Below are 17723 nucleotides of genomic sequence, written 5' to 3' on the forward strand. Positions count from 1 at the left end.
GCAGCTCCGCATGGCTCTTGCCCGCAGGCACCCCCTCCAGCTCCCATTGGCTGGGAACCAGCCAATGGGAGTGTGGAGCCGGTGCTTGGGGCGGGGGCAGCGCACGGAGCCCCGTGGCCCCCCTGCCTAGGAGCCGGACCTGCTGCTGGCCGCTTCCAGGGCGCAGCACGGTGTCAGAACAGATAGGGACTAGCCTGCCTTAGCCGGGCTGTACCGCTGACGGGACTTTTAATGGCCCAGTTGGCAGTGCTGACCAGAGCCGCCACAACCCAGTGCCTTACATTCCGCAACCCAGTACTGGGTCATGACCCGCAGTTTGAAACCACTGGTCTAGTGCATAACACAATGGGCTCCTGGTCTGTTGCTGGTGCTCCTCAGCCCTACCACAATAGAAATAAATACAAATAATAAATAATGTTGCAATCCTGATCTTGGTTGTGTCTTCTAGGTACTACTATAATACACACAGTACTTAAGAGTAATAGTAATAGTCCTGGGTAACAACATCAGGAAAGTGTAAAAGCCAGTCCAGCAAGTAGATATCCTTTGATGTAGTCAGTTATCCACAAGAGATGTTGGTATCTGGGACAAAATTCACCCTGAGCCATTGGAGTAATTGCCAGGGAGTTGGTGTGCTGTGAATGCAGTGTTTTTTCCTAAGCATGATTGTCTTACTCTTACCATCTCCTTGTGTAATTATGATTTGTAGTACAGCAGTGCCTAAAGACCCCATTGTGCCAGGCACTTCGCGGACCCTGACCAAGAGTGGGGCCCTTGCAGGTGCTGGGCACTGCACAGACCTGACAGATGTGGCGCTCCATTGTGCTAGACTTTGACCGAGATCAGGGCCCCGTTGTGCCGTGTGCTGCACAGACCCTGACCAAGATCAAGGCCTTGTTATGCCAGATGCTGCCAGAAACCAGCTGATACTATCTGAGATCAGGGCCGGCTTTAGGCCGATTTGCCCGATTCCCCGGAATCGGGCTCCGCGCCTAAGAGGGCCCCGCACCAGTGCCTTTTTAATTTTTACTCACCCGGCGGCGCTTCGGGTCTTCGGTGGCATTTCGGCGACGGGTCCTTCACTCGCTCCGGGTCTTCGGTGGCATTTCGGCGACGGGTCCTTCACTCGCTCCGGGTCTTCGGTGGCATTTCAGCGGCGGGTCCTTGAGTGCCGACGAAGACCCGGAGCGAGTGAAGGACCCGTCGCCGAAATGCCACCGAAGACCCGGAGCGAGTGAAGGACCCGCTGCCAAAGTGCCGCCGCAGACCTGGAGCGCCGCCGGGTGAGTATGAATCGGCACCGCACTTGCTAAAGCCGGCCCTGTCTGAGATGCAGGCCCTGCCATGCTGGGTGCCACACAGACCCTAACTGAGATCAAGCCGGGCACAGTTGGTAAGAGACAGCCCTTGGTCTGAAGAACTCACAATGTAAATAGACAAAGGAAGGTTTATTAGCCCTCTTTTCCAGATGGAGAAACTGGGGTACTAAGGCCCAGAGTTTTAAAGGTATCTCGGAGTTGCTCCACTCAGCATTTCAAGTGACTTAAATAATTTAGTCTCATTTTCAAAAGGGAATTAGGCACTCAAGAGCTCAAGTCTCTATGGAAGTCACGGGGACTCAGGCTCCTAAGTGTTTGAGTCACATCTGAACGGGACTTAACTTCCTATGCAACTTATGAGCTTTTGCTACCCTCTGTGACTTGTCTGAGGTCACACACAGCGTCTTTGTGGAGGCAGGAATTGACCCCCCAAAAGGTCCAATCCAGAGCTGCAACTGAAACACCCGCCATTTTTCCTGCCCTGTAGCCAGGGCCGGTGCAAGGAAGTTTCACGCCCTAGGCGAAACTTCCACCTTGTGCTCCTCCCCACCCAGTCCTGCGGCAGCTCCCCGCCCTGAGGCGCCCCCCCCCCCGCGGCAACTGCCCCCCCCGCCCTAAGGCGCCCCCCCCGCGGCAGCTCCCCTCCCCAGGTAGCTGTGCGGCAGCTCCCCACCCCAGTTCACCTCTGCTCCGCCTCCTCCCTGAGCATGCCGCCCCCACTTTAATTCTCTTCCCCTCCCAGGCTTGTGGCGCCAAACAGCTGATTGGCGCCGCAAGCCTGGGAGGCGGGAGAAGTGGAGCAGTGATGGCGTGCTCAGGGAGGGGGCGTAGCAGAGGTGAGCTGGGGTGGGGAGCCCTGCGGCAGCTCCCCCCCCCCCGCCCTGAGGCACCCCCAAGGCAGTTCCCCCCCCCCCTCCGCCCCGGGGAGCTGTGAGGCACCTCCCCACCCCAGCTCACCTCTGCTCCGCCTCCTCCCCGAGCATACCGCTCCCGCTCTAATTCTCCTCCCAGGCTTGCGGCGCCAAACAGCTGATTGGCACTGCAAGCCTGGGAGGCGGGAGAAGTGGAGCGGCGACCGCGCGCTCGGGGAATAACGCTGTAAAAAAAAACATTGGGGGCACTGCTTTTTGGCACCCCCAAATCTTGACGCCCTAGGCAACCGCCTAGTTTGCCTTAATGGTAGCACCGGCCCTGTCTGTAGCACGTTCTTTGGTGGAAGCTGTAGTTGTCTCTTGTCCTATGCTAAGACTGTAAGTTCTTTGTAGCAAGGAATGTCTCATTTATTCCACATTCCAGTGCAGTGGGGCCCTGATCTCTGACTGGGGCCTCACGTTGTTATGATACTAATAGTGCAGTGGGACAAGCATTTGGGATGCAGTTGACATGTGAGTAAAGTGGTTGTGCTGTTCCCCTGGTTAGGCCATAAACCAGGGATTTGGGAGTTGTGGGTTCAATTCCCTGCTTTTCCCCCAAATGTCAAAATTTTCCCCTGGAACCACCCCCATTTCTGACCCACTCTAGAAATGATGCCAGCACAGGTATTTTTTTAAAGGGCATTTTTTAGAAGCAATGTGGTCTAGTGAATAGGGCACTCACCTAGGTTATAGTCCCAGCTCTGCCATTGGCCTGGTGTGTGACCTTGGGTGAGTCACTTCCTCTTTCTGTACCTTTGTTTCCCCTCCCACCCTTTGTCTGTTTAGATTGTGAGCTCTCTGGGGCAAAGGCTGGCCCTAGCTATGTGTATGTGCAGTGCCTAACCAATGGGGCCCTTCTTCTTGTTAGGGCCTTTGAGCCCTCCTCTAATATGAATAACTTTGTCTCACGTATGACTCTAAAATAACATCGCCATGAAAAAGCCCTGGCTGGAGGTATTGAAAACATGGTCACCTTGACTTTGAGTGACATCTGTATCTCAAGAGGGTGGGGCTTATTTGTGGGTGTGGCTTGATTGTGGACCAGGCTAAGCACTTCCTTTTTGAACCCGCATTTGTTCTTCCCCTGCCTTCCCCTATGGGTCTGATGCAAATTGTCAGCCTGGGAAACTTGAGTCTGGGAGATACATGAACTACTGTTTGATAAGCTCTCTCATTGCATGGCAGCACGGCCCCGGACTGTAATGTGTTTCTACCATACTCAGAACTCCTTTGTGCAGAACCTCCTCTAAACAGGTATGTTTTTATGCATATTTCAGTAGCAATAAGACGTCACGATCCCACTGTGTAGGGTGCTGTCCCTGCCCTGAAAATCCTGTAATCTAAATAGACAAAGTGTGGGAGGGGAAACTGAGGCACGGAGTGGGGAAGTGACTTGCAGAGTGTAGTATACAGGAATAGGGCAGAATTAACTAGTCTGTGATCCCTCTAAAGGCTTTCGCTGGGTTCTGTATTTTCAAATCCACTCAGAGCAATGGTATCTAAGTAGCTAGGCTTTGAATGACTTCATGTACTAAAGAGAAGAGCTGGGTGAGAATTTTCTGTGGGAAATTGCCAATTTGTCAAAACCAAAACTTTTTGGTTTCTACCAAAGTTTTGTCGGGAGGGTTTCTCAGGTCCAGGATAGAATTTCTGATCAAAATAAGAGAGTGAGCGAGGCCCACCACAGAAAAGCCCGACAGCCAGGGTACTCACCTGTCATGAAGAGTCAGGTTCGAGTCCCTGCAGAGAGTGAGAAGCACTGACTTGCTAGCCTGGTTGTTAGGGAACTTGGTTGGGGTGCAGAAGAACAAGGTTTAGGTTGCTACTTTGCCTGAGCTATTGGCTCTTCTGGGATGGAGCTCTCTGTTTTCATGAAACGTTTTAAAAGGTCTTGGTTTTGTTCCGATATGAAACCTCTGACATGATTGTGCTAAACAGAATTCCTGTTTTCTGGCTAACCCTATTAAATAGACACAGTTATTTGGGACCCAACTGGACCAGTGTGGTTTGTTCACACTGGTTTTGCTGTGGGAAGAGCAATAGACACAAGTCCAATGTCAGTGGTTGAGCCAGGATCAGAATCCAGGTTGTCTGACTCTCAGCCCAATGCTGTGTCCAGTCTTACACTGCCGCCTCATGTTAGCAGCTACGGCTTGTACCTTTGGAGGCACAGTTGACTTTATTCGCTTTGCTGAAAGTGGATACAAAAGGCTGACATAATGTCTCATGAATACCCCTTCCACAGAAGCAATCTCTGACCCGAGCCAGTAAAACATGAGGGTGTTTGATTTTAATCTGACTAATCGGTATCAAGACCTAAAGTCTGTTTAGTTTCTCTTCTTAAATGATTTCCTTGAGTGGCTCCAATCTGGAGGCTTTCAGCGGAACCTTATCTTTCCGTCCTACATCTGTAATCACTCTGGACCTTCTCCTATAAGGGAATAAGAAGAGACCACGTGACTATATATCAACGCTGCATTTCTTTTAATCTTTTCATCACAGCAAGTCATGACTCTAAAAAGGGATTAGCTAAACCTCCCAATAGCTCTGTGAATTACACTATCCCCCTTTTACCTCTTCTTCCCCCCCGCCCCCCCATAATGCAGCATGGACTCAGCCTAGAGGCCCTGGGGTTGTGGCCCCCAGGAGAGCAAAGAACAGGTGTCAACGGGTCAAGATCACCTTCTCCTTCCCATGTAGGAGTCAGGGTCTTGGCTCGGGTGGGGGCAGGGAAATGAGTGTCGTGTCCTATGAATATTCTTGAGTTTTGAAAAATTTTCCTGTCCCCAACTGGGATGAAAAGTCAAAACCTCAAAAATTGTCTTAAATAAAGAAACTGAAAACAATTCATTTTGAAGCAATTAAAATGTTTCATTTCAATAATTTTGAAACATTTTGTTTTGATTTTGATAAATTACTTATTTAATTTGTTTTTCTTACCGTTAGCTTAAATTTCTGAGCGGAAAGTGTTTCAAACCAGAAAACCACTTTATTTTTGTTTTGAAAATGTTGAAAAAATTCTTTTAAAAAATGTTTTGCAATTCACCAACACTGACACTTTCCCTTAAACAGTTTTGTTTTTGACAAATTGGCATTTTCCAACCAAAAAAAGGTTTCTTTGGAAAATTCACAACCAGCTCCAGTCCTGGCTAGATGCTAGGTGCTGCACAGACCCCGAGTGAGATCAGAGCCCCATTGTGTCAGGTGCTGCACAGACCCCGAATGAGATCAGAGCCCCATTGTGTCAGGTGCTGCACAGACCCCGAGTGAGATCAGAGCCCCATTGTGTCAGGTGCTGCACAGACCCCGAATGAGATCAGAGCCCCATTGTGTCAGGTGCTGCACAGACCCCGAATGAGATCAGAGCCCCATTGTGTCAGGTGCTGCACAGACCCCGAGTGAGATCAGAGCCCCATTGTGTCAGGTGCTGCACAGACCCCGAATGAGATCAGAGCCCCATTGTGTCAGGTGCTGCACAGACCCCGAATGAGATCAGAGCCCCATTGTGTCAGGTGCTGCACAGACCCCGAGTGAGATCAGAGCCCCATTGTGTCAGGTGCTGCACAGACCCCGAGTGAGATCAGAGCCCCATTGTGTCAGGTGCTGCACAGACCCCGACTGAGATTGGGGCCCCCTGTGCCGGGTGTTATGCATGTAATCCTTGTGGCCTGAAGCCCTAGACCCGGAGCCACTGCAGCCCAGACAGCACAGCCAGAATTCGTGGACTCCACCAGCCCTGGGCAGCAAACCGTGATTGATGACGCTGAGAAGGGAAGTGGCTGGAATGTCTGAGCCACTCACAACTGTGAAAGGAGGCCTGAGGCTGGGATTACTGCCAAAATACCCGGGGTGTGTGTGTGGGGGGGAGAGTCTTACCTAATGGTGTGGATTTATTAATTGCTGGCTTTCTCAAGTTAGTTCTGTTGTCCCCTTCCCCCACCCTCATAAAGCTTTTTTTTTTAACCCCTACAGTCAGTGTTTGCAAGTGGGGAAGTCTTACCTATCAAGTTTCAGAGTAGCAGCCGTGTTAGTCTGTATTCGCAAAAAGAACAGGAGTACTTGTGGCATCTTAGAGACCAACACATTTATTTGAGCATAAGCTTTCGTGGGCTACAGCCCACTTCATCGGATGCATGCAGTGGAAAATACAGTAGGAAGATATATATATATATATACACACAGAGAACATGAAACAATGGGTGTTACCATACACTCTAATGAGAGTGATCAGTTAAGGTGAGCTATTACCAGCAGGAGAAAAAAAAGCTTTTTGTAGTGGTAATCAAAATGGTCCATTTGCAGCAGTTGACAAGAAGGTGTGAGGAACAGTAGGGGGGGAAAATAAACATGGGGAAATAGTTTTACTTTGTGTAATGACCCATCCACTCCCAGTCTTTATTCAAGCCTAATTTAATGGTGTCCATTTTGCAAATTAATTCCAATTCAGCAGTCTCTCGTTGGAGTCTGTTTTTGAAGTTTTTTTGTTGTAATATTGCGACTTTTAGGTCTGTAATCGAGTGACCAGGGAGATTGAAGTGTTCTCTGACTGGTTTTTGAATGTTATAATTCTTGACGTCTGATTTGTGTCCATTTATTCTTTTAGAGACTGGTTTGGCCAATGTACATGGCAGAGGGACATTGCTGGCACATTTGATTTTGATTACCACTACAAAAAGTTTTTTTCTCTCCTGCTGGTAATAGCGCACCTTAACTGATCACTCTCGTTAGAGTGTGTATGGTAACACCCATTGTTTCATGTTCTCTGTGTGTATATATATATCTTCCTACTGTATTTTCCACTGCATGCATCCGATGAAGTGGGCTGTAGCCCACGAAAGCTTATGCTCAAATAAATTTGTTAGTCTCTAAGGTGCCACAAGTACTCCTCTTCTTTTTACCTATCAAGGGTGCCAAGGGTGGTGTATACAGTTTTCCAGGTTTCTGGGTTGGGGCTCAAGCTGGTGTTTACATTTTTTGAAGGACCCCATTGAAAACTGAATCCCGCCCGCTGACAACACCTGATTACACACATACTCACTGAGATCAGGGCCCCATTGTGCTGGGTGCTGCACAGACCCTGGTGAGGTCAGGGCCCTGTTGTGCCGGGTGCTGCACAGACTCATACTAAGAGACAGACCCTGAAGAGCTTAAAATCTAACGAGACCAAGGGTGTGAGGGGAAACAGGCGTAGAGAGGGGAAGGGGCTTGCCTAAGCTCAGGCTGATGGAGATAGAAATAGAACCCAGCTCTCTGAGCCCCAGCCCATTGTGCTAGCCAGCTGGCCGTACTTCCTCTCCACTAGCTGTGTGGAATGGTTGCAGAAATTACTCACTGCCTCTCGACGTCTTCTATGGTGTCCGGCAATGGCATGTTACGGGTCTCAGGGAGGAAGCAGGTGGCGATGCCGGATACAATAGGGGCAGCTCCATAGATGATCAGCGGCAGGGACGGCAAGTACTCACTGGTCATTTGCACAAGCGGGGCCACTATGCCGCCCACCCGAGCCAGGGTGTTCACAAACCCCATTCCGGTCTGTCTGCCGTGGAGAGAGAACAGTCAGGGTCTGGGAACCGGCCTTCAGCTGGGTTTGCCTTTTCTGAGCTACAATCTCCATGTTGTTTATTCACAACTTGCATATCTAATCTAATCTCTAACCTGCCTGCCTGCAGTGTCCTGTCAGAAAGCAGTAGAACAAGGTATCCTGATTCATTATCCAGCAGATTCGTTTGGATTTGCATCTCCTAACAGCTGTAGGAAACCCAGTGGCTCAGCTGACCAGAGCTCTTGCTGTCATTCTGTCATTGCCATCTCCTTGAGGTTAATCATGCAGGGTGAAAACTGCAACACAGCCCAGCAGCCCAGGTAGGACTCCTTAAGGGGCGTTTGTGTCTACGTACCTAATCACCGTGGGGTAGAGCTCTCCCGTATAGAGGAAGGCACAGTTGAATGAGGCAGCCAGGCAACCTTTTCCAAACACAGCCAGAAGAGTGCGCAGGGTCTGCAGATCTAGGGGGAGGGAAAGGATGACATCAGCAGGTGCTGCTGGGGCTCCGCTCTTTGCACAGTGGAGGCCTGCAAACACAGTCCTTAATCTCTCTGTCCTCGAGTCCCCCCCAGACTCTGTAAAAAGAGTCAGTAATTACAACAGGTTGAATTTTTTTTGGTCAAAAAGTAATTTCCAAGAAAAATGTCTTTTTTACTGAAAATTAATTGTTATCCTGTTTTGTAATGGTCAGATTATATCTCCAGGATGCACCGTGGCCTCCCCATATTATTTATTATTTGTATTATCATAGTGCCTGGGACCCCCAGTCATGGGTCAGGAAAGAGACAGTCCCTGTCCCAAAGAGCTGGCAATCTAAGTATAAGACAAGTGATGACATGGATACAGACAGATAAATACATTAGAACGGCCATACTGGGTCAGACCAATGGTCCATCTAGCCCAGTATCCTGTCTGCCGACCGTGGCCAATGCCTGATGTTTCAGAGGGAATGAACAGACCAGGGCAATTATCGAGTGATTCATCCCCTGTCATCCACTCCCAACTTCTGGCAGTTAGAGGCTTAGGACACCCAGAACATGGGATTGTGTCCCTGACCATCTTGGCTAATAGCCATTGATGGACCTATCCTCCATGAACTTACCCAATTCTATTTTGAACTCAGTTATAGTTTTGGCCTTCACAACATCCCCTGGTAATGAGTTCCACAGGTTGACTGTGTGTTGTGTGAAGAAGTCCTGCCTTGTGTTTGTTTTAAATCTGCTGCCTATTGATTTTATTGGGTGACCCTTGGTTCACTATGGGGTAGCACAAGGAAACAATGAGACACTATTGGTCAGCATGATAGGCTGTAGTTTCAGCACACCAGCAGCCTAACCATTGTCAAGTTTTTTGTAGGCTTCAGGGCAGAGGGAGTTTTAAGGAGGGTTTTGAAGGAGGATTATGTTAATTTTGCTGATGCTTACGGGGAACTTTTCCCAAACATGAGGGGCAGCATTGGGGAAAGCACAAAGGTGCTTGTTTGAAAATATAACAAGTGGGTGATAGAAGCTGATATCATGGACTGATTGGAGTCAATCTTTTAATACTGAATGAGAGCTGTAGGGCAGGTGGGGATAGGTCATGAAGGGTCTTGAGAGTGAAGACAAGTAGCTTATATTTGATACGATAGAGAAGAAGGGACCAGTGCAGGGAAGCAAAGAGAGGGGAAGTGGTGAGTCATGGCAGCTCCATGGCATTATGGGAGATGTAGTCTGGCTAGGGACCCCAGCATTTCAGAATTAAAATTTGCAGGGTGGGGGAGGTGCCATGCATGTTCATTTTTTTAATTGAAAAATTGAATATTTCGGTGTGAAGCTGATGCTTTTCACATAAAACTTAATTTAGCCAACCCCCCAATTTTCTATTGAAAAACAGTTTGGATGAAAACATTTTCAACCACCTTTAATATACAGACATCGCTTTTATAGATCATTCTTGTAACATCACTCTTGCTGTATCTTGCATATATGCTAATTAAATTATATGTATGCTAAATGTATATACATGCTAATATATGCTGATTAAAATCAGAGCATGCAGATCGATAGTGCACCAGGGCCTCACCTTGTGGCACAAATATGTTGGCCAGGATCGCAAGCCCTGCTAGGATGAGAGCAGAAGCCTGGGTGACTCTCCGGCCAATGAAACTGATCATGAAGAAACCAATCAGCTTTGCAGGGATGTCGACAGCTCCGTATACCACTTGGATGAGGTAAATACTGACCCCAAAATTCTGCAGATCCATGGCCAGCCCATAATAGGCAAAGCTGGTGGAGAACCTGTCATTGGCGGCACAAAAATGCATGGTACAATGGAAATAATCTGCAGGGTGCAGTACTGCTGTTGCCACTGGGAGTGCTGTAAAATGCTCTGTAGCCTGGGACTTGGGAGACCTCGGTTCAATTCCTCTCTGTCACAGACTTCCTTGTATGACCTTCGGCAAGTCACTTAGTGTCTCTGTGCTTCAGTTCCCCTTCTGTAATAATCCTACCTCTAGTCTATTTAGATTGTAAACTCTTGAAGGTAGGGCCTGGCCCTGTCTCGTCCTACTGTACAGCACCAAGCACAACAGCATTTGGATCTCAGCTGGTCGTACCATCATAACAAAAGCCCCTGGTTTATTTTCTGCCCTTCCACCCTCCTTGCCTCCCTCTGCATCTGAATGAACCCACCTACCATACGAAGCACAGGCACCAGGATATCCTGCGTACAGACGGTGTGCGCACCAGATCGGCAGCTGTGTGGGTGGATTTGGCTGAGGACATTTCTTTTTGCAGGCTGGCTCTCAAGTCCTGTGTGGAAGAGACACAGGAGAGTTTATAGCTTCCCCAAACCCTTGGTTATTTAAATCCTTACGGTTATAACTTGGGGTATTCTTGCTATCCATGTAAACACCCGGGGTCTGGAGCTGCCATCACTGGCGGAGCCAGTCTTCAGGCTGCAGTACCCCTGGCTACCACTGGGAGAGGCAGGTAGCTGAGGGAAGAGGCATAGAGCAGGAAGTGCAAACTCCAGTGGGCCTATTTCAACTCATAGCACAGGGCTCCATGTTTAGGGCATTGTGCGAGGCACTGAATGCCTCCTACGGATCGGAAGAGCGCATCCTATGAGGTCTCTCAGCACCTTAGAGGTTCAGATGCTAGAATTCCCATTCCAACATCCCCCTTAGCAACCTACATTTCCAGACAGCAATCCATGTGCTAGATTTCTAAGGGGATCACCCTGTCAGCATGCCTGGCTGTCTCTTTTACTGGAGTTGTTAAGGCCTGGATATGTTTTATTTGGATTCTTTATTGCTATTGTTTTACAACAGCTATAGCTGGACTCTAGGACCTGATTTCTGGGCTTGGGAGACTGTATATTTATTACCCTCTTGGCAACAAGCGTTCGTGTGTCCCTGTCTAGAACTGGACAAAATGTTTTGGTTGAAACTTTTTTCAGTGAAAAATGCAGATTTGGTGACACCAAAACAAATTGCAAATTTGTGTCAATTTTACCAAATTGTTTTGGAAAATTAAAAAAACCTCACCAAATTGAAATGTTTTATTTTGACATTTTTTAAATGAAATGTTTTGATTTTTTTATTTGAAGCAAATTTTTGTTTTGAAATTTCCTTTAATTTTATATAAATATTTTTTGTAAATGTTAAAAATGCTCAAAATAAAAAAGTGTCATTTCACGGTGAGTGAAAATTTGGCCCGAACTGAATATTTCCCCTTTCGATTTGCCAAAAACGTTGAAAAATATTGTTTTCAGTTTGACTTGAAACAATTTTTTGGAATTGCCAGTAACCGAAAAAATCCATTATTTGCCCAGCTCTTTCCATCTTTGTGTGTGTGTGTGTGTGTGTGTGTGTTCCCTCTCTGGAGAAGGGGTGTGTGAATTCGCTCTATGGTGTGTTTGTGTGTGTCAGTCCTCTCTCTGGCAATCACGGGGTGAGAGGCACGCACATAAGCTGCATGTATTACAGCCTTCCCTTTTAGCCCATTCAATTCCTCACCTCTACGCTGAGTTTGTCCCCTTCTTCCTTTCGCCCATTTATTCGTGCCACTTTCTGCAACTCCTTTAATGCCTGGTTCAGTTTGCCGGCTGTTGCAAGCCAGCGGGCTGACTCTGTGAACCACCTGTTTGGAACCAGAAGGGCACATGGTAGCCAGCTTCCCTGCCATTGGCCTTAGTGCAGGGTAGGGCTTACGATGACCCCATGTGGTGACACCAGGAAGTTCAGGGTGGAGAACCTAGGGGAACCCCAGGGCTGTGTTTGTCCAGCAGCTTAATAAAGAATTGCCTGTATGTTCATTACAACAGGGTCCTTTTCACCGTGAGAAACACCAAACCTATTGAAAAGACTCAGGACACCTGGGGCTCCCAACCTACGTATGATACAGAAAGAGTCTGTTGCAGTTCAGGTAGGGTGACCAAATGTCCCGATATTAGGGGCTTTGTCTTATATACGCAACTACACCTCTACCCCGATATAATGCGACCCAATATAACACAAATTCAGATCTAATGCGGTAAAGCAGCGCTCCGCGGGGGCGGGGCTGCGCACTCCAGCGGATCAAAGCAAGTTCAATATAACGCGGTTTCACCTATAACGCGTTAAGATTTTTTGGCTCCCGAGGACAGTGTTATATCAGGGTAGAGGTGTATACTCTTCCCCCCTCCCCCCTGAAAAAAAGTGTCCCAATTTTTCACACTTGCTATTTTGTCACCCTAAGTTCAGGGCACATTTCAAAACTCCTCTGTCTCTATGTGATTAGAATAGATGCAGTGTTTAGGCTAAAGGAGCAAGTTGAGAAGCAGTGTGGTCTAATAGATAGGGTACAGCATTAGGAGGCAGGACAGCTGGGTTCTCTTCTTGGCTGTAGCACTGCCTGTCTTGTGACCTTTGGCAAATTACTTCCCAGCTGGTTCTCCGCCCAAAGATCATCTGTTGCATCTGTAAGCGTGTCTGGGCAGGAACAGTGTCTGTACAGCTCCTAGCCCTGGTCTGTAGGGGCTACCATAATAATAATGGTCTTGTGAGTAGGACACTCGCTTGGGAAACCTGGGTTCTTTTCCCTGCTCTACCACAGATGCCCCATATGACTTTGGGCAAGTCACTCCATATTTCTGTGCATCAGCTCCCCAGTCTGTAAAATGTGAATAATAACCCTTCCTTTTTCTATTTAGACTGTGAGCTCTTTAGGACAGGGCCTCTCTCTCAGTGTGTGTCTGTCACACCCAGCACAATGGGACCCTGACCTCAGATGAGGCCTCTAGATGCCACCATAATATGAAAAATAACAATCAGTGCCACCTTAGATTGGGACCCCCACTGTGCCAAGTGCTGGACAGACATTCAGTGAGCGACCCGGCTGGTGTCCGAGAGCTTGCAGTCTGGATACCGTCCAGAACCCCTTGGTCCCCACAAGGGATAACAGGGAGGTCCCCATCCTGGCAAGGTTTACAAGTGAGAACGACACCTACCAGCCATAGAAGAAGAAGATGAAATAGGGCACCGAAACAGCCAGCTGCAGCCAGCGCCAATCCGGGATGACATAGGCTAGCCCAGCCAGAATGAACTGCCCGATGCTGTAGCTATATCCTGTCACCATGCCAACTGCTGCCCGGAGTTTGGTGGGGGTCCACTCCACAGCTGGGTGAGGAAATAAAAGGAGGAAGAGAGTCAAAGTCCAGAGAACACCAATCCGAGCTTTCAAAACCACCTGGGCATCTAAATCCACCCCAAACAAATGGCCTGATTTTTAAGTGGAACTTAAGCAGAGCAGGGAAAACAATGGATTTTTTTGTTTTGGTGGCAGCTTCAAAAAGGAAAAAGGAAAGAAAAAACAACAGTAAACAATTCATTTTGGGCCAACCAGAATTTTTTTTTTTTTTAAATTTTGGGCAAATCAAAGAGCTGAAAAAGGTTTCATTTTGGGTTAAATTAACTGTTTTGTTTTGACTGTCAACATTTTAAATTCAAGGAAATTTTGAAATGAAAAGTCATTTTGAACCAAAAAAATTAAAACGTTTCAACTTTTTCTGATTTGTTTTCGACATGAACAATGTGGCTAAACCAACACGAATTCGCGAAATGTTTTATGGAAAAAAGTTTCAGCTCAAAAATATCACCCAGCTCTAGACTCAAGCTCTTTGCAGGAGGGACTGTCTTTTAGTTCTGTGTTTAAAGGGACTCTAGCACAATGGGATCCTGACCCATGACTGGGGCTCTGAGGTGTGGCCACCCTGCTGCTCAGACTAGAAGCTGTTTGAGGGGTGAATACCGCCTCATCTAGCGTTTCTGTCACATGCATTATTTTGTAATGCTCATTCTCCTCAGCATCCTCTTTATCTTAATGTAGGAAGATACTGTTATGCTGGGGGGTTGGAGCTGGTGGGCCTAACTGCCACTTTTCATTCAGGATAAAAGTAAGAAACAGTCAAGCTCCTTTATGGATCCAGATAGCTGAAACAATAGGAGCCACTACCCAAAACACAGGCACATGTCAAGGCTTGAGCAGATGCTGAGTCATGTGGCCCATGGGGGTTCCTTGGACAGTGATATAGCAAACACAGGGGCTGGAGCATGGACTGGTGCAGCTGTGTGTGTCTTTGTGTGTGAGAAAAGCAGCAATAACAGGGAAGGTACAAAGAAGCCTGAGATACAGCCAGAGAAGTCCTGGTAGTGTGACCCTGAGAAAACACTAGGAAGGAGAGCTTTTTGGGCAGAGTGCTGGCTGAAAAAGGGTTGGTATAGTGAGCAAAGTAACTGCCTCCTGCTGTTTGTTTCCTGCTGCGAACAGGGAAACAAGACATTGTAAATAACCAGGATTGCACCAGAGAAATACCTGGCTCCATCATCAACTTCTCCTCTTAATGGAAACATCCTGGAAGACCCCAAAAGACTTGCTACTTGCTTGAGTCGGTACTTACAGAGGGACACACAGTTGAGGTTGATCCCCGACAGAGCCATTCCAGTCAGGAAGCGGAAAACGCAGTACATGCTAAAGTTAGATGAGAAAGCAGCGCAAGAGCCGGTGATGGCCATTTGCAGACAGGACGAGATCAAGAGTGACTTCCGTCCAAACCTGGGGCAGAGAAAACCAAGGCTATCTGCTAATAGGCAGGATGGGGTTGTGGCTAGAGCGCTGAGTTATCACTCTGGGGGAAACAGTGTGACCCCCATCTCTGTGGTAGGGCAGCGCTACAATCCCCATTGTACAGATGGAGAACTCAGACCCAAAGAAAGTAAGGGACTTGCACAAGGTCACACAGGAAGTCTGTGGCAGAGTAGGGGCTTGAACCCAGGTTTTCCCAAGTTCTAGGTGAGTGCCCTAACCACTGGGCCACTTTTCCTCTCTGATTATAAGTGCTGGTAAAGACAGCTGGAAGCTGTTAGAACTGGGCCACTACTCCCACCCTCCCCCCTCCAGTCATTCAGCACCCTACCTAAGTGAAGTGACAGACAGGCGTCTTACTTGTCAGAGAGACTTCCAAACACAATCGCTCCCACCAGGACTCCAGCCATATAGATCGACTGAGCCATCTGTTTCAATGTCCGTGAGCCACACACCAGATCCCACTGCAAGTGGGAGAGAAAACACCATCTCAGTGAGAAAGCATGAGGGAGACAAGTCCAGCGAACTTGGTCATAGTGAGAATGGGGGCCCCAAACTCCGACAAGGTTTGTGAAGAACCTAGCAAAATGTGGCCCTGATCTTGGTCAAGATCTGTGCAGCACCCAACATGGCAGGATCTGGGGTGTCCAGATACTACCACAATACTAGTACAGATCCTTATCTGGCGGATATCATTGTAGCTCTGTTGGTTTCAATGAAACTATGCTGGTGGTCACCAGATAGCAATCTGGTTCAGCATAGTCACTAGCCAGTCATTGCCAGGAGAATTTTTCTTACCTCGGTGATGATGGTGGAGGTGAAAACACTCTTGTCATATATCCATCCATCCACACAGGGCTCCGTGTCCATTTCAGTCCCATTGGTTGTTGTGGCATTTGGGTCTAGGAGCTGCCACTGGGCGGAGATGAATCGGAGACACTTCTCCGGTTGCTGGTTCCCATCCACGGGGATGGTGATCCTGAGGAGCTCCTGGCAATATAGGACGTCAGTAAAGTTGTCATCACAAGTGTAGTTAGCAACAATGGCAATATGGCAGTGGTGCCCAGGGGTAGCAGCGGTAAAGTTCTGCAGGATGTTGTGGCTGGCTATCAGTAATATTGGCAGGACCAGTAACGTAACATGGATAATTTGGAAACGGCCCATACTGCCGACCTGCTCTAAAAGTTCTGCAAAAGTCATGTTGCCCCAGACCAGAAGACTCAGACACCTTGAATGTGCTTGTTTTGTGAAATAGATGCACACCCAAAACAATGTGCAGATGTAAATAGAGGAATGCAACTGCTGTTTACTCACAGATGCGCACAGCTTTGTGTTTGCTTAGACATCCACTCCCAGTCTTGTCAGATGCTGCAATCTACTCTGGAAAGAGAGAAAGAGTTGCAATGGATCTAGCAATAGCTCAAAGTGAATTCCTAAAACCGAGCGGTTGATTTGGCTGCATTAAGGATCTGCTGATTAAATAAGCAGCTAATCAGAATATCAATGCAATTAAACCAGATGCAAAAATTCTAGGTCATTCCATGCACAACTAATCCACCGTCTCTTTTGGCTCCTAGACCATTCCAAGTTGATTGTGAATCCCAGAAGCCCGCTGGAATGGTTTGGTTGGGAATGCTGTGCCTAGCTGAGCTCCATGTCAAGAAGTAGATTGTTCAGGGTTCTGCTGCACTTTTAGTTTATCTTTTATTGCATTTCATTTGTTTAGTTAGGCAACGTTCCCCTTGGTTTGGAGGGCTTAATGCAAAAAGAAAACTATTTTAAGAGGAATTTTGGAGAAAGCATGTCAAGGGAGAGCCAGGTAAAATATGCCCTTAAATCTGAGTTTTCCAACCCTGATGTATTTTGCACTGTGGAGCAAATCTTGTTGTGTAGATGGCCAACATTTTGGAATTCCACATAGTTCAGCAGGAGTTTCCATGTATCCATAGTGCTGAGGGGCAGGATATAGAATTGAACTCAGCTATCAATGAAAGACATGAGGCTATGCTGATTTACACCACCTGGCCTATCTACACAAGCATAAATCTGGAGTCACTCCCCTTCAAGCCCCTATTTTACAAAATCAGGGAGATTCAATGAGCTATATGCTCAGCTGGTTTAAATCAACATAGTTCCACTAACTTCAGTGCTGCTTTACACGAGCTGAGGATCTGACTCATGTACATCAATGTAAATCTGGAGTCAATGCACTTCAAGCCCTACTTTACTAAATCAGGGAGAGTCAATGAGCCAGATCCTCTGCTGGTGTAAACAGGCACTGATCTACAATGGAATTGAGAATCTGGCCCCATACAATTAAAATATAAACCTTGGTAAAATAGACTTACCTGCTTCCTATGTTGCTACCAAGCAATGTCTTTAATAGGCTACAGCTGCTTTTCTCTGTGGGTCAATGGATCATACTCTCACCAAATAAATTGTCCAGAAATCTTGCTGGATCAGTGGAGATCAGGCTATGACAGCAACACACTGAGGACAGAGAAGGTGGGACTTGCTCAACTTCTCTCATTAGAACTTGCAACCTCTTTGCCCTTGGCTCAACAACTGCATCAAAAGCCCAGCAGGCAAACCTTGAGTGCCCCTTTAATGACCCAGTTAGGAGAACCCCCACTTAGCAAATTAATAAACAAGAGCTAACGTGATCCCACCATGCAGCCAGGACCTGGAGCAGAACATGGTGACTGGGGAATGTAAACATGGTACCTTTCCTGCAGTTCCTGGTATGAGGATGCTTGCCGGTAGAACAAAAATGAAGCCAGAGGAACAGAGCCAGGGGCTTGTTTCAGAACAAGAAGAAATTAAAAACCTTCCAACAAGG

The 17723-nt window shown here is 47.6% G+C and overlaps 1 protein-coding gene across 2 annotated transcripts; it reads right to left on the minus strand.

The window, feature by feature from the left end:
- Nucleotides 1-4573: 4573 nt before the first annotated feature.
- Nucleotides 4574-16084, minus strand: LOC135880872 (solute carrier family 22 member 6-B-like). 2 transcript variants are annotated; one of them, XM_065407250.1, is made up of 10 exons: nt 15683-16084; nt 15245-15348; nt 14700-14854; nt 13251-13419; nt 11779-11902; nt 10455-10570; nt 9843-10057; nt 8131-8239; nt 7566-7769; nt 4574-4664 (listed from the first exon to the last, which is right to left on the minus strand). In XM_065407250.1, exons 1-10 carry the CDS (start codon nt 16082-16084, stop codon nt 4574-4576), a joined length of 1689 nt encoding a protein of 562 aa, XP_065263322.1. The 2 variants fall into 2 exon arrangements, with proteins under 2 accessions (XP_065263322.1, XP_065263323.1); XM_065407251.1 differs by lacking the exon at nt 4574-4664 and having other exon boundaries at nt 7562-7769; nt 15683-15835; nt 15932-16084.
- Between the last annotated feature and the right edge of the window lie 1639 nt (nt 16085-17723).

The sequence above is a fragment of the Emys orbicularis genome, chromosome 7 (assembly GCF_028017835.1).
Source record: "Emys orbicularis isolate rEmyOrb1 chromosome 7, rEmyOrb1.hap1, whole genome shotgun sequence".
NCBI classification, from domain to species: domain Eukaryota; kingdom Metazoa; phylum Chordata; order Testudines; family Emydidae; genus Emys; species Emys orbicularis.

What these genes read in the sequence shown, in the direction of transcription:
- LOC135880872 (XM_065407250.1), bottom strand. Translation starts at nt 16,084, where the DNA reads ATGACTTTTGCAGAACTTTTAGAGCAGGTCGGCAGTATGGGCCGTTTC. An exon ending in CAACATATTTGTGCCACAAG is followed by an intron (nt 8,240 to 9,842) that starts GTGAGGCCCTGG and finishes CCCTCCCCCTAG; the next exon opens with ATCTGCAGACCCTGCGCACT. An exon ending in ATAGAAGACGTCGAGAGGCA is followed by an intron (nt 4,665 to 7,565) that starts GTGAGTAATTTC and finishes ATTCCCTTATAG; the next exon opens with GAGAAGGTCCAGAGTGATTA.